General features: G+C 43.1%; 1 protein-coding gene across 1 annotated transcript in view; it reads right to left on the reverse strand.

Moving 5' to 3' along the window:
* Positions 1–10,246, reverse strand: part of CS (citrate synthase) — a 43,529-nt gene extending 33,283 nt beyond the window's left edge. The window contains exon 1 of the mRNA XM_060251965.1: positions 9,971–10,246. Within this exon, the coding sequence (XP_060107948.1) occupies positions 9,971–10,024 (54 nt within the window). The 5' untranslated portion in view covers positions 10,025–10,246. The remainder of the gene's footprint in view (positions 1–9,970) is intronic.
* Positions 10,247–16,536: the final 6,290 nt, after the last annotated feature.

Consider the following 16,536-nt stretch of genomic DNA (forward strand, 5'->3'; position numbering starts at 1 on the left):
ATACCACAGAGGACACTTGAGTGAACTACAGGCTTCCTTCAAGAATGAAACAGAAGCAGCCACAAATCTAGTGCCATGGTGAATTAACTTGTTTATTTCCATTTCAGATGGGATCTCCTCATCTGTATGGTACCACACAAAGAAGAACAATTCACAAGAGCACCTGTGAACCAGAAGCCAGATTTACAGAAGGAACCAGTTTGCTGCAATAGCCATCAGCTTTGACAGCTGCTAAAGTACCTTGCTTCCATCTCTCTCTCTGCAGTGCCTCGCTTCTTTAAGCAGCAAAGAAAAAAGAAGGCATTGCAACTTCCTTCTTCTGCCTGCCTGCCAGGGGCAGCCAGGCAGTGAATGGGAGAATGAGTAGATGACTAGCAAACCAGCCCAAAGGTGCCCAACCCACATTTAAAGAAAAACAGGTTCAGTAGCAAAGGTTCTGTCCTCTCATAGTACTTTCAGTCGAAACAGCACAAACTTCATCAGAGTTTCCACACCACTGCATTTCACCTGTTTACTATAAAACCAAGTTATCACTGTGCCCTCTAAACAGAGGGAAATCCACACAAATAAATCCAAAATTTCAAAAGGATAGCTGCAATAATTCTTACTTCAGCAAACTGAAGGCTCTTGAAGAATGCAGGAGCCTCAGGCATTTAAATAAAGGTCCTGTTCTTAGTCATGGAACATCTGAATTTGCCATGGAGCTTTAGAAATTAGGCATATAATCTCTGCCTCAGAAGTGAGGAGAAATAATCAGAAGATGAAATAATGACTTAAGAGTCCAAATAATTCTCTTTTAAGAGACACATACATTTGGAATACAGAAATGCAGTACAATTCAGTTTTAAAAGTTAGCACTGTACATTTTCTACTGTTGTAGAATCCTTATTATTGCAGTCCAGATGATGTCAGAATCATGGCCAAACCCATTTACTCTGCATGTGAAAAACTGTGTTTCTCTTCCAAATATTTGTTACACAAAGCACTGTTTGTTTTTTAGGGGATGCTGATGTTAAATCTAAAGACAAGAACAGGAAGGAAAAGGGGAATGTGTATTTATGGGTATCTGATCTTTACAGTGAAATGGTGATTTAAAGTCTATAGTGAGGGTGGTTTATAGGTTTATTAATCAGCTGAATAGAAGGCACTATAGGTCCTTTATGAGAACCTATGAAATGGCAATGAAGCCTGCAAAGAAGAGCTACTATGCGGCTATCATTCCATCGGCAAGCTCCCGCCTGGCACAATTATTCAGAACAATTCACTCTCTGACGTCACAGCCACAGAGCAAGCAAAATACTGAATTGGACACTGGCTGTGAGGCTTTTGCGAGCCATTTTGCTGATAGTCTTGTCATTCCGTCAAGACCTCCCCACTACAGCTGAAACAATAGTGGAACGGAAGCCTCTTGACTATCTTCTAGACCTATAATGAACACATTCGGCCGCCTCTTAGGAAGAGGTCAACAGGACCCCTGCAGTGGTGAGACCCACCACTTGCCTCCTTGATCCGTGCCCATCTTGGCTTGTGAAAGATGAGTTTCAGATCCCCCTGTGTGAGATTATCAATCAATCCCTGTCCTTGTGTGTTTTCCCAGGGGGGCTAAGGAGGTGATAGTGCGTCCACTCTTGAAGAAGCCATCTTTGATTGTGATGGTCCTGGCCAACTACTGTCCAGTATCAAATATTCTGTTCCAGGGTAAGGTAGTTGGAGGCCAAACAGCAGGTTTTCCTGGAGGATGCCTCTATTCTAGATCCCTTTTAGTCAGGGTTCTGACCCTGTCATGGGGCTGAGACAGCTTTGGTCGCCCTTGCAGATGACCTCCAGAGACAGCTGGACTGAGGTGGGTCGGCACTGCTGCTACTTTTGACCTTATAGTAGCATTCAACACTGTCAATCACAGTGTTATCAATATGCAGATGACACCCAGCTGTATCTGTTAATGGATGGCCGGCCAGACTCAGCCCCAGACATCTTGGACTGGGCATAGGGGGCCGTGGCTGGTTGGTTGAGGCAGAGATGGCTGAAGCTAAATCCATCAAAGACTGAGCTCCTGTATCTAGGACTTGGGGGGAAGGAATCTGACTCCTGATCTTGGATGGGATACACCTTTGGTGCCGGTATCCAAGGACTGGAGCCTAGGTGTGACACTGATGCCACCTTATCTATGGAGACTCAGGTCATAATGGCTGCCAAATCTGCCTTCTTCCGTACCTTTCTTCCCACGAATTGGCCATAGTGATCCATGCAACAGTCACTTCCAGAATAGACTATTCCAGAATTGCGATTCACTCCACATGGGCCTACCCTGACTCAGAAGTTACAGCTGGTACAGAACACAGCAGCACATCTGCTGGCAATGGCGCCTTTGCGGGCTCATGTCAAGCTGCCGGTGGAATTCTGAGTCAGGTTCAAGGTTTTGACTTTTAAGACCCTGAACAGCCAGGGACCAACATACCTGCAGGACTGCCTCTCCCCATATGTCCCTCAGAGGGCCTTAAGATCGGTTCATCAACATTGACTGGTAATCCCCAGTCCAAAAGATGTCCATCCAGCTTCTACTAGGGCCAGGGCTTTTTTGGCTGTGGCACCTACCTGGTGGAATGAGTTCCCTATGGAAATTAGGGCCCTGTGGAATCTACTGCAGTTCCGCAGGGCCTATAAGACAGAGCTCTTCCACCAGGCTTTTAGCTGAGATCATCTGGCTCAACCTGCCCCTGTATAGTGACTTGACCTGCTTTTACTGCTAATTGTCTGGAACATCTGTGCTATTAATTACTATCAGCAGTTTTTAGCAGAGCTACGGAAGACAACCATCTTGTGTCAACTAATTGTTAAATTGTACTTTTATTTGTTGATTTTAGAATTTTAATGAACTAATGTATAGGTTTTTATGTTGTTACCTGCCCTGAGCCTGCCTTGGCAGATTGGGCAGAATATAAATCCCATAAGCAAACAAACAAATATAGATGACTATTGATAATTTGCTCCTGGTGCCTCTTAAGCACATTGACCAAATTTTAAAAAATTGCTTGTAGTGCCCAACAGTACCTTTGTAGTGTTGCTGGAATGTGCTTTCTGCAACAAGTGCAACAGTAAACAGTAAGGAAAACAAGATGCAAGATAGCAAAATAAGGTCACAGAAGGACAGAGAGACACAAACTGGAAATCATTGCAGACCCAAAGTTCTATAAACCCCAGCCACTTGAACCTGTCAACATCCTGCATTAGTTTAGCTTTCAGTAAAATGTTGACTGTACAGTTTTGAGTGATTCACGATTTCACAGTAAAGGAGCAAAAAGAAATTAGTATCACCATAAAACCAAGCTGCATACCAGATTCTATAATATACTGACATGCAAAGCACACACAGCAGTCAAAGTCAGATTCTATGTTTCTGTCAAGCTATGCCACCCAACACTAACCCGTAACTGGAGGAGAAAATAACACAATGGGCACAGCTCAGAGGACATCCCAGTCAGCATGCCTATATGAATAGACATGCACACTGAAAGAACTTCTGAATTGTTTTTCTTCAGGTTACAACAGTCAAGATACATCCGTTAGTTAGGGAACAAAAAGATTTGGAGCTGTAAGGCTATTTGCCCTGCCCTTGAAATAGGGACACATGCAGCAGATCAAAGATTTTGTTCAGAATAACGCTACCCTTCTGCAGAAGACAAAGTTTTTATCTGCCAGCAGGAGACCAAGCCACTTAAAGGATTCCTACTAGCTAAATCTATTTAGGTAGAGCCTAGCAGACATGCTGCAATCACATTTGATTACTTTCTTCCCAAACCAAGGAACGATGACTATGCAGCTGGCCCATGTGAATATTAAAGACACATTCTTGGCAAAAGGAGTGTTATCTCTAAAAGTTTCATACCCTGTAAATGTTATTGGTCTCTAAGACAGTACTAGTCTCTAAGACACTACTAGACTCAAATCTAGCTATTCTATAAAGAACAAACACTACAATGATGTCCCCAATTTTCAGCCTCATGTTATTTGGAAATATTGTCAGATTTCAATTAATGCAACCTACTTTAACAGAGACCTCAAAGTTCACTTCCTTATTCCTGTGTGACACACAGCAGTCAACAGTTAAGAAGAGTTGCAATGGCAGGGTCAGCCAAATGTGTCAATATCATTTCAATCTTTTTTATCTGTACCCAGATGACTTAACCCAGCCAAGGGCCACCTCACCAGTGAAACTCAGAAACTGTTAACTCACTGCATGCAACAAAACTTGATGAGTCAGTTGAATTACCCAAGTTAATATTCTCTGCGCAAGAGTACTTGCTGGCAAACCCTTTTTACTTGCAGGGTGCCAGCTCAACTGAGCACTTCCCCTCACACTCAAGTACATGTGACAAAAAAATCAGACCACTTTAGATTAAAATGCTTCATTAAATGGGCATGGGCAAGACATAAGACTACAGGGAAGAGGTTATTATGAGCTATTCTATCAATGTTGGACCATTGTCCAAATGTGGTCAGAAATTTGCAAGGAATAAAAATAAGCAAGCATTTGTTCGTTCTGCTGTTGCACTTTTACCACAACCATATACTTTAATTTCCTTGAAGTTAAAAAACAGCATAGTTGTGAAATTATGCTCAGTGGGGTTCTGTGAGCACACACATCTAAAAAAGATCATAATAATTTCTGAAGCGATATTACAGAAGGCCTTGCATTTGTTACAGGCTTGATTAATGCAAACAACAATGGAAGTCTCTCCCTGCTTGAGGATACTTTAACATATCAAATATTAGAGGCCTGGTGGAGATTAACATTCCTGACTTCCAAACTATGGCTATCAGTCTCTTTCCCACGTTCAACAGCATTCAGAGCTTAGAAAAAGTTGTGGAGGCAAGTAAACTTTTGTTCCATCTTGAGGCTTAAGAATCCCAGCTTTAGAGAGCTGATCAGACAGACACCACCACTCCTGATCTGCAGCCAGGTTGCAAGACCATTGGTTCACTTACTCCCTATCAGCTGGGAGTATCAGTCCATTTAAAAGACCAAATATGGACCCTAGAGGCCAAGCAGGGAGAACCAGCAGGGCGACCACTTTGTATAGATCAGGAGAAAGGGATAAGGATATTGACTGAGACAGGAATAGTCTTCTGAACAGGTATGCCTAGAGCCACAGACCACACTGTCAATTATTTATCTCTTTATTTTCTAAGAGTACTGGGAAAAGCAGTATGGGATTAGGTGAAGTAAGAAATTATTTAGCCAACGTTTCCAGAAGCCACAGTTACACAGCTGACATTATAAACAGTCTATCTGCCTCAAAAAATGGTGTGGAGAGAGCCAGTGATGTGGTTTGTCTGGGAAAATTTGAACTGGAACATTTTCTGATTCAAATTTAAATAATTTAAATAGTGTTAGCAAAATAAAGTAAACTGACCATGTTTAAACACTGGGATTTGTCCATGCTACCTATCCCACATTAAGATCATCTAGCAAGACTGATTTGCTGCACAAAAGCCCTGATAACTACAGATAAACAGCTTATAATTATATAGGCAAGATGGAAAAGATTCAATGGAAAAATACAGTACTAAAATATTTTCCAGAAAAATTTCAGACCCACATCAATGCACACACCTATGTTGCACTGAATGAAACTGGGCAGGTTTTTGAAATGTATATTACAAAATAACAGCTGCTTGTTGTACATGTTACTCAAGTACACCCACACAATCTCTCTGCTTTGTTACACAGACAAGGAACGCAAAATAATCAAGAAACTGGTCCTGAGAAAGCTTGATGCCAACAAAAGTTTACCTTTGAAACATCAGCTGAAAATAACCTATCAGCTCTTGCTTCCTTCACCTATGAACCAGAAGCCTACCAAAGACTGCAGAAATAAAAAAAATCAGAGGGCATATTCAAACCCTTCTGAAAATGGGCAACTTTTGTGCGGTAGCACAATCACACCCACCCAGCATTCATTCATTGCCATTAAGTGAATATGATGTCTAATTGATCACTGTGGCCAAGATAAACACACACACATGATTAAGGCTTGTACAATACTGGGTGGAAACAAGTGGGACAATAAACATCCAGGCACTGCTTATATGTAACTACATATATCCCCCACAAATCCATTAGTAAGCTAAAGACTTACTTAACCAGTTGCATAAAGGAATGATCAAATCAACACAAAAGAACCAAGGGCTGGCCCTTCCCAGGACTGCCACCAATTAATGTCACTGTGTGGGTGCAGCAGAGATGGCAAATGCTGTACACAGAGGCAAAACATGCCAATGTTAAAGGCAGGCAGGCCCAAGCCCAGAGCACATGGTGTATGACACAATCCCAAAACAGTGATTAGACCAACAGACCAGTTTCAGCATGAAGCAAAACTATCAGAAGCAGCACAGAGTCACTTCTATACAAACCTATTAATAGTTTCCAGACATTATAACTGTCATAAGAGTTTCCATGAGTATGCTACACAGGGCCACGGAAAATTCAATAAGAGATGCTTTCAAATGCTGTGAAATCTTGCTAATTGTGTAAATTCCTAGATACTGTCAAATGCTACTCTTTCCTTAACTGAATGATTACTGACACCTGTGGAAATGAGACTGGCAGACAGAAGACACCACATATAGATCCTTAAGAAAAACTGCAATGAAATTCATCCCTGATGACTATTTGCATACAATCAGGGAGATTCTAATTCCCAAAAACTTTATTGGCATAACTAGGAAGATTCTCTACACCAGAAGTCCCCAACATGGTGCCCATCCAGTGTTTTTTAAAAATTGGGTGGGACTAGGTAGGAGTATTGGCCACTACGGATTTGATTGGCTGTGCAGATTTTTAAAAACATTACTTTGGCAACAGCTGCTACTACAACACAGATATGACTGAAAGTAAGCTGTGGCAGCTATTTTGTGACTGTGCCCACCACACTATGTCAGAATTCCAAAGGTTAGGCCCACCGGTTTAAAAAGGTTGGGGACCCCTGCTGTACATCACAATATTGCTTTAGTACAGGAATAAATGGACTGGACTCTCTTTGTTAAAAGCACTTACCCAAAGAGAATTTCCGAAAACACTAAGCCCCTACAACCCAAGCTGAGCGTTTTACATATCCTGAAGTCTCAGACACTCATGTAACAGAATACTGCTAGAAATGTAACTACTCCTGGGAGAAGAAAGAACAACCTCTGTGCATCAAGTAGGAAAATTTTAAAAAGAGAACAAAAAGCAGCAATCAAAAAGGAAGGGGGGTGGGTGGGAGAGAGAAGCCAATGCAGAACTAATTAGGAGCATCAAGATGAAGAGCTTACCCAGGTCACTAGCAGTCTAGCTCATCTGGCTTTTGTATTAAATGCTAGCTAAGAATGTACTAATTTTAACTTTCCTGGTTACAGGTACTTCTTACTACTCCCTTACCATGGGTTGGATCTCACCTAAATTTCCATGTGTACAAGGAGAGCAATTTTTGCCAACATTACTTCCTATAGCAGTATACCTCCTCCTGATATTTCTGAACCTCTCAGAAATAGCTTGGAGGGAGTTTGGGATCTCTGATTGTAGAAACACACACACCAACACAAAAACAACTGCAGAAATCTAAGCAGGATTCAAGTCGAGGATCTGCCCTGGCACTGCCCCTGAAAAGTTTTTGGAAACTACAACTGGTATAGAACACTGGAGTCAGGATGTTGACTACTATGAGTCATAGGAACCATATTACTCTAGTCTTGGCCCATCTCTATTGGGCTTCAAATTTGCTTCCAGGACCAATTCAAGGCATAGATATTGATCTTTAAAGCCCAATGTGTTATTAGATAATCATACTTAAGGAACCCCTACTCCAATAGGAACCTGCCCAACCACTACAGTCATGTTCTGAGGCTGCAGTTAGGTGGGTGAAAACCCAAGAGAAGGCATTCTTGGTCATGCCATCAAAATCATACAGCACTCACTCAAGGATGTTTATCTGTCCCTGTCTATCAGTCTTCCACCAGTGAATGAAGATTTTTTGTTTTATCTCGATGGCCTCTCCTTCCTGCTTATGCTTTAATTGCTGCACCTGTATTTTATACATGTATTTGAGTTTTGGTTTTAACTGAATCTACTTTTATAATGTTTTGTTCCAATTGTTAGCTACCATGCTGACCCTGAATTGGCAGAAAATACATTTTAAAATAATACCTACAAAAATTGTCTTTCCCAGAGACAAATGACCTCAGGTTATTTCCAACTGTATTAACATGTCCTTTAGACCAAGCAGAGCCATACTAGAGGGGAAAAGCCAGTAACTGCACAGCAGTGTGTGTGTTGGATAAATAAAGCCAAAATAAGTGCTCCAGGGTCAGCCATTTATAACTAATTTGTTGGCAAACTTCGTATGTCAGGGGTCCAAATGAAACTGGCAGAAGGCCCTTTAACATGAATAGGCCACGGCTGAATTTTCCAGCAAAGACTACTGAACAGTATCAAGAGAAAACACAAAAAGAAAAATGAAGCTGGGAATCTTAAACTTTAATGGAACTGCTATTGTATAGTACATGCTTAGTTATAAAGACATTCTCCTATAACTTCAATACTGCCAATTCACAAAACAGAGACTAAATTCTCTCTGCCTTAGAAGCCCACTTTGCCCCTATCTTGTTTCAATAGATTGGGCTGTAAGCCAATAAACGCTCTTGATCTATACAAACTCATATATGCTTGGCAATTTCACTTTGGTGCTACTAGCAAACAACCAGCATTATGTCATTGATTTCTGAGATTAAAGAAATATTCAATTCCCACTCAAACTATAGGAAAAGCAGCCAGGCCTAAAATCTCTAGTTACAAAACATCAAGTTCAAAGCAAACTAGCCCTTTTGTTCTGTAAGCACTTTACAGAAAGACATTTCAAGGAAAGAGAATAGCCTGCTTTTTGGGGGCAGGGGGCCTCAAGTCACACTGATTTATGGCAATCCCATAGGATATTAAAGGCAAGAGACATTCAGAGGTGGTCTGCCATTGCCTCCCCTTGCATAGCAACCCTGGTATTCCTTGGTGGTCTCCCATCCCTGCTTAGCGTCTGAGATCTAAGAATATCAGGCTAGCCTGCTTAAGGGAGACCAAAGAGTAGACGAGAGAAACAGAGGCCCATTTCCCCCAGCTACATTTCCACCAGCTAAACCAGCTTACTTCATCTGCTTCAGTCACATGCTATAAAAAGGAACCAGAATACCCAGAATGCACCTTTCCCCTAAATACCAACTTAAGCCTAGGGAAAGTTATATTATATGGACGTGGCCCTTTTCCCATAGGCAGAGCAGCTTCCACATCTGGATCATAAGGACACAACGGTGTGGGTGTGTGGGGTGGGTCAGCCATTATAGGACCCCAAACTGTCATTCCAAGCCAAGCTCAATAACGGGGAGGGACAACATTTTAACCCGTGAAGAACTGAGTCTGCCCTTAGCCACTATTTCAATTCCAATCCCTCAGGCCCTTTCCAGACAGTTCATTCCTACCAAAAAGAACCTGATCCTCACCCACAGAAGATCCAGAAGGGAAGAGGAAAGAGGGATAAAGACTTTATGGTTAACGCACTCCATTCTTTTAAAGGAGACTCGACGTAGCTTAGAGCACAAGAGAGCGGAAATCCTAACAAGTAACCCTTCCCCTCCCCCGCTAACCACTTGGCTTAAATGTAACCCCGTTACGATGCTCCCCCCACCAACGCCTTGCCCCTCAGGCTGGCATCAGTACGCACGGTAAGGAAGGGGGGAGAGACCTGCAGACAAGAATCTCCCTTCACCCAGAAAAAAGCGCGGAACTTTCAAGCCCCCTCCCCTCTAATTTTTGTCCGAGAGGTCCTTCCTACCAATAGAATACGGAGCGGACTCTTTAAGAAAAGCCCCAGCAGACCTAGACAGCGGGCGCGGTCTCTTAAAGGCCATGCCGAGGGGGAGGGGGGGAAACCGGGAGAAGCGTCACCTTGGCACCCAAGAGGCGCGCGGCCGCCCTACTGCTGGCAGTCAACAAGGTCATGGCGAGCAGCGACTGAACCGGACGCGGTGGCAGCGAAGGGGGAACCAGCGGCCGCCTCACAGGAAAAGGGGAAGCCGAAGAGGGCGGCTAAGACCAAGGTTGAAAAGAGGCGGAGGTGGCGGCGGCTAGAAAGGCGAGCGAGCGGCGCCGGGCAGGGTCCTCGGCGACACGGGCAGCGTCGGCAACGCGAGGCGGAGCAAGCGCGATGAAGGCCCGCCTTATTAACCTAACTTTTTCGCTTCAGCTGAAAAGCCACGTCCCCTGTGGGGTGTAAGCGCGACGCCATTGGACGGAGTGGTGTGATGGGCGAGGCTTTAGGCTCACGGGTTTGCGGGAAGGACACGATAGGGTGGAGACCTGCCGGAGTTTTAGTCGTCTCTGTCAAATGCCTGATAGCTTAGCCTTTTTTTTTTCTGGCTGCTTCCCCACCCCCACCCTCTCTCGCTGGTGGGGAATATGAGCGTGGCCAACTTTTTCAAAACAGAGCACTTGCCGGTGCTACGCTCTTTAAGAGGTTAAAAAGACATCGAACAGCACCACTTCAAGACCTTGATTGTTTGGGGTTGAGAACTCATTGAACTGCATGGGAATTGCTTCTGAGTAGACTTGCGTAGGATTGGCTTATAAAGTTCCACACCTAAGCGTAATGACCAGAGAATAAAACCAAACTAGAGACCCCTGGTCCAGCACCTAGGTTATTTTTTGCTACAGCCCGCAATGGGGTAGCATACTACTCTTTCTCTCTAATGATTTACTTCTGAGGAATCATACTGTAAAGATAGCTGCCCTTCTGTAATTCATGACCTTAATGGCTGACGGTGTCAAAGATGCGAGAATAGAGCTGGCAATATGTTCTCAAGGGCACACAAGACGACGACGACTGCAGGTTTATACCCCACCCTTCTCTCTGAATCAGAGAGGCTTACAATCTCCTATAATCTTCTCCCCCCACAACAGACGCCCTGTGAGGTCGGTGGGGCTGAGAGGGCTCTCACAGCAGCTGCCCTTTCAAGGACAACTCCCGCAAGAGCTATGGGTCTGATTCATCTGCTAAGGTGCTGTTCCCATAGTAAGAACTAGAACCTTGCCTCTGCACAAGTGCCACAAACAACAGTAAAACCCCTCTTTGTATCTAGATCCTAGAGTAGGCAGAGTGACCACAAATAGGCCCACGTCCTACTTAAAAGTCAACCCCTAAAAACACATATAATTGCAACTAAATGCCTGTAACAAATTTCTCACTAACCGGCTAAGGTCATTTACGTCACAAGATGTCACACAATGTTCCCTTCCTATAGCATAGAAGCATAGGGGGTGGGAGATGAACTTTCACTGCATATTGTAATGGCATGGAGAGAGATCACAGCAACATCTCAGCATCTCACTGCAGCCTTGAGAAAAGTTAAGGTAATGGATCAATTGTTATGCTAAAAAGGAAAGATCAAGGGAATACACTCTAGCAAGGCATACTGGTGGGGAGAAAAAAAATGATCTGTTAAGCTTCTCAGTGCCCTGATCTGGATAGCCAGATCTCATCAGATCTTGGAAGAAGTGTCAACCCTGGCTAGTCTTTAGATGGGAGACCACAGTATATCAGGTTTGAGATGCAGATGCAGGCAATGGCAAACTATCTCTGAATGTCTCTTCCTTGAAAACCCTATTGAGTTGTCATGTCAGCTGTGTGATGGCATTTTCCACCATCAGGCTTCTCAATGCTCTGCTCTGGCATTTTTGCAGCATGTAACAATACATTCAGTACAGTTCTATGGCAAACCTAGAATGAGTCCACTACATGTTTGAGGGCATACATATTTCTGGAAAGGAAACACACCATAGAGAGCGGCTCCTTAGAGGTGTACAACTGAGTAGTCTACTTCTTTGAAAGCAGGGTTTTTGAGCTTACAAAGGACATACATTCAGGATCTGGTAATGGCCACATTTATCAAATAGCAAGTATGCCACCTCTTTGTACAATAGCGTGGGGACAACACACAATACAATGCTGATATTGACATAACATCGGATTCCGTCACATAGAACAACTGGGATATGTGGGAAGAGAATGCCAATGCAGGAGATATTGCAGAACAAATGCCTTTTATAAGCTGAGCAGCCGCATCATAAATGATTTAGAGTTGAGAGTGAGCAGTGAAGTGGCCAAGTTTGCGGATGACACTAAATTGTTCAGGGTGGTGAGAACCAGAGAGGATTGTGAGGAACTCCAAAGGGATCTGTTGAGCCTGGGCGAGTGGGCGTCAACGTGGCAGATGTGGTTCAATGTGGCCAAGTGCAAAGTAATGCACATTGGGGCCAAGAATCCCAGCTACAAATACAAGTTGATGGGGTGTGAACTGGCAGAGACTGACCAAGGGAGAGATCTTGGGGTCGTGGTAGATAACTCACTGAAAATGTCAAGACAGTGTGCGTTTGCAATAAAAAAGGCCAATGCCATGCTGGGAATTATTAGGAAGGGAATTGAAAACAAATCAGCCAGTATCATAATGCCCCTGTATAAATCGATGGTGCGGTCTCATTTGGAGTACTGTGTGCAGTTCTGGTCGCCGCACCTCAAAAAGGATATTATAGCATTGGAGAAAGTCCAGAAAAGGGCAACTAGAATGATTAAAGGGCTGGAGCACTTTCCCTATGAAGAAAGGTTGAAACGCTTGGGACTCTTTAGCTTGGAGAAACGTTGACTGCGGGGTGACATGATAGAGGTTTACAAGATAATGCATGGGATGGAGAAAGTAGAGAAAGAAGTACTTTTCTCCCTTTCTCACAATACAAGAACTCGTGGGCATTCGATGAAATTGCTGAGCAGACAGGTTACAACGGATAAAAGGAAGTACTTCTTCACCCAAAGGGTGATTAACATGTGGAATTCACTGCCACAGGAGGTGGTGGTGGCCACAAGTATAGCCACCTTCAAGAGGGGTTTAGATAATGGAGCACAGGTCCATCAGTGGCTATTAGCCACAGTGTGTGTGTATATATAAAAATTTTTGCCACTGTGTTACACAGAGTGTTGGACTGGATGGGCCGTTGGCCTGATCCAACATGGCTTCTCTTATGTTATCAGACCACTAGCTTCTGTCTGGGTCCCTTGCTTCATCTGGTCCAGTACCATAACATGCTGCACCCTTTCCATCACAGTACCAAGTCACACTCGCTAATCCTTCCATTAGCATACACCTAACTATCCTTTAGGCAGCAGATGTATGACAGAGTGCACAGTTCTCAAGCTGAACCCAACCTTTCCTGTTTGGAAAGGAAAGTTTAAAAGATAATGGGAAGAAAAGGGGGGGGGGGGAGAGAAATGATGAAAGATCAAAGCAGCTTGGAAATCAGCCACCATTAGAGATGGGGGGGGGAGATGAAAGATCAAAGCAACTATGGAAGTTAGCCACCATTAAAGATAGACACCATACTTGAGGTCAGCTCCAACAGACTGCAGAAAAGGCATAGTTACTATCAACTGCAGGTCTACTGCTAAGGGCTGGGAGAGAGGGTGTGGAGGAGGCATTGACAGGGATTTCATAATACTGGGTACAACAAAACAGCTCTTTTTGGGCAAAGCAAAATTAACATTGCCTGTAATAACAGTCTGCTATATAGATCCAAGTATAACTAAAGGCTGTAAATGTACACTGTGTAAATTTATCAAGGCTGTATTTACATTTATTATTTATAAGACTCCAAGGCTGTAGCTCCAACTGACCTTTCTTCACATCCTGAACTAGGTTGTATTTGGAAGTATTACATTGTCCTGTGGGAGCCAGTTTGGTGTAGTGATAAAGAACAGCAGACTTTAATCTGGAGAACTGGGTTGGATTCGCCACTTCCCCACTTGAAGCTAGCTGGGCAACCTTAGGCAAGTCACAGAACTCTCAACCTAAAAAATAAGCATAGCTCACTACTAGTGCCAAAAAAGAGCTACAGCTTTGGCAGCCAGAGCCAGTCCCTCTGAGATCACCTGGATATTCCACACACAATGCCATACGATCATTTCAATTTTACATTGTTCAGTGAACAAAATGTTAGAATAGAAATGGCTCAGAGTCTGTTTAGTTTTCAGCCATCTCTTTCTTTCTAGAGCCTAGGAGGCTACTTAAAAGGGATGAAGCTGGGCACAAATCAAAGGAAAATAAACAAGAAGATAAGGCATTCCCACAAACCTCCCAAATATTGATTAAGAAAGCTACAGTAGGCTTACACTTGTAGAGAGATCTTGAAAAACCATTGTTATATAGTAATACAAGTTAGTATTTGAATAGCAGTTTGAGTACCCAAAGCATTATACATACATTACTTCAAATAACTGCTCTAAAAGATCAGTATTTTTACTCATATTTCAGACTGGTAACTGAGGCTGAAAGAATATTTTGCCTAAAGACATCTACAATACCATCCTAACCAGTTACACCCTCCTAAGTCCATTGACTTCAATGGGCTTAGAAGTGTGTAACGCCACTTAGAATTGCACTGCTGGTAAATTAATGGCAGAGACTTCCCAATTTAGAGCTCAGTCTTTAAGCCACTCTGCTTACACTAATTCTCTCCTTCTCCATTTTACCCTCCCGACAAATTTGTGAAGTAGGTTAGACTGAGAGCCGGAAGTCACTGGCTGTCTCATAAAATCTGTGTCATGCACATCTATTGTCTATCACACATTTATCTTGCCTCTCAAGATTACCCAGTGTGGTTTTGAACCTGGGTCTACAAATCCTAGGCTAGCACTCTAGCCAATACCCCAAAGATCTGGAGTACAGGACCAGCATCGCAAGATCATGTGCTGTCCTCAGTTAAAAGTTCTTACTCCATTTTTAAAGTCAATATTTGTTCTTCATTTTGTGCCTTTTTGAAATATTTGCTTAACTGGAATAGGAACAATTTCCCAAGTGGTTAATTATCAAACAAAGAACATAGTAATTTCCTACAATGAAAAAAACCCCTTCCCTATTTAATAGCTCCTTTCTTTCTCCTGGGCAAGATACTCTGTGTATTTAATAAACAGATTATTTTCTTTGGAGAGCCAGTTTGGTGTAGTGGTTAAGTGTGCAGACTCTTATCTGGAAGAACCGGGTTTGATTCCCCACTCCTCCACTAGCACCTGCTAGCATGGCCTTGGGTCAGCCATAGGTTGTCCTTGAAAGGGCAGCTGCTGTGAGAGTCCTCTCAGCCCCACCCACCTCACAGGGTGTCTGTTGTGGGGGAGGAAGGTAAAGGAGATTGTGAGCTGCTCTGAGACTCTTCGGAGTGGAGGGCGGGATATAAATCCAATATCATCATCTTCTTCTTTAACTTTGTCAGCATTGTTTTCCCTTTAATATGCTGCACTGTTGAAAAGTCTCTTTAATTCCACTGTCATGTGAAACAAGAAAGATGAGGTTACTTCTGCTGATGCTGCCCACAAGATTAAAGGAAAAGGAATATTAATACCAAATAACTGCTTGCAATAATGGTGCTCATACACATCAAACACCAAAACTGTAGAACAGTACAATCATAACCTTCTGGCTCCTCTCACTCCACTTCTTGTTATCCTTGGCCATAATTATGGGAAGGCATGGCTGTGATAATGATCCTAAAGAAGCCATCCTTAGATCTAGATGATTCTTACCACCTATGGCCAGTCATAAATCTCCTCTTTTAAAAGGCAAGGTACTTAAAACAAGTGTTGGCAATTCAACTCCAGACATTCCTGGGTGACACAGGTCCTATTTCAATCTGGCTTCCAGTCCCATTTTAAGATTGACTCTGCTTTGGTTGCCCTGGTGGCTAACCTCTGTCTGAAGACAGCAGGAACTTACTGTCTGGCTTTCTGCACTACTGACCTTGGCATTCTTCCAGATCATCTGCCTACTCACAGATAGGTTAGAGGCATGGGACTTGCTCAACTACCACCTGATGGAAAAATTCCATAAGGCGGTGCTGGGGGAATGCTCTATTGTATTTTTATTATTATTAATTCTGCTAGATTCTAATCTTCCCCTCATGTTATTTAACCTCTACATGAAATCGCTGGGTGAAACTAAAATTCAGTGATGGTAAGACGGGTGCTAATGGTAGGTAGTTTAGTTACCTGACCACAGAGTTACTTCTTTGGCCTGTTTTATTAGATGTTACACTTAACACAGTAATCAGGTTCAGGGCTAGTGGGTACTATTAGATACAGCCCTATGGATTCCAAGGTGCCATGAAGTACCTTTTACCAACTTTGGAGTAAAAAAGTGTGACCGCAATTACACCATTGCCTTGACAGTGCATGCATTGGCTTACAATATATTATACATAGAGCTATGTTTAAAGACATTTGGAAAGTTCAATTGGTTCGGAATACAGCACTTAGGCTGTTAACCGGTGCCTACTGCTTCTTGTTCAGCTCAGAATGCCAGTGTGTATGTTAAGTTCCATCAAGTTGTGTCTGACTTAAAATCACAGAATTGTAAGGGGCCATAGAGGCCATCTAGTCCAGTCCCCTGTTCAATACAGGATCAGCCTAGAGCATCCCT

The sequence above is a fragment of the Heteronotia binoei genome, chromosome 13 (genome assembly GCF_032191835.1).
Source record: "Heteronotia binoei isolate CCM8104 ecotype False Entrance Well chromosome 13, APGP_CSIRO_Hbin_v1, whole genome shotgun sequence".
Taxonomy (NCBI): domain Eukaryota; kingdom Metazoa; phylum Chordata; class Lepidosauria; order Squamata; family Gekkonidae; genus Heteronotia; species Heteronotia binoei.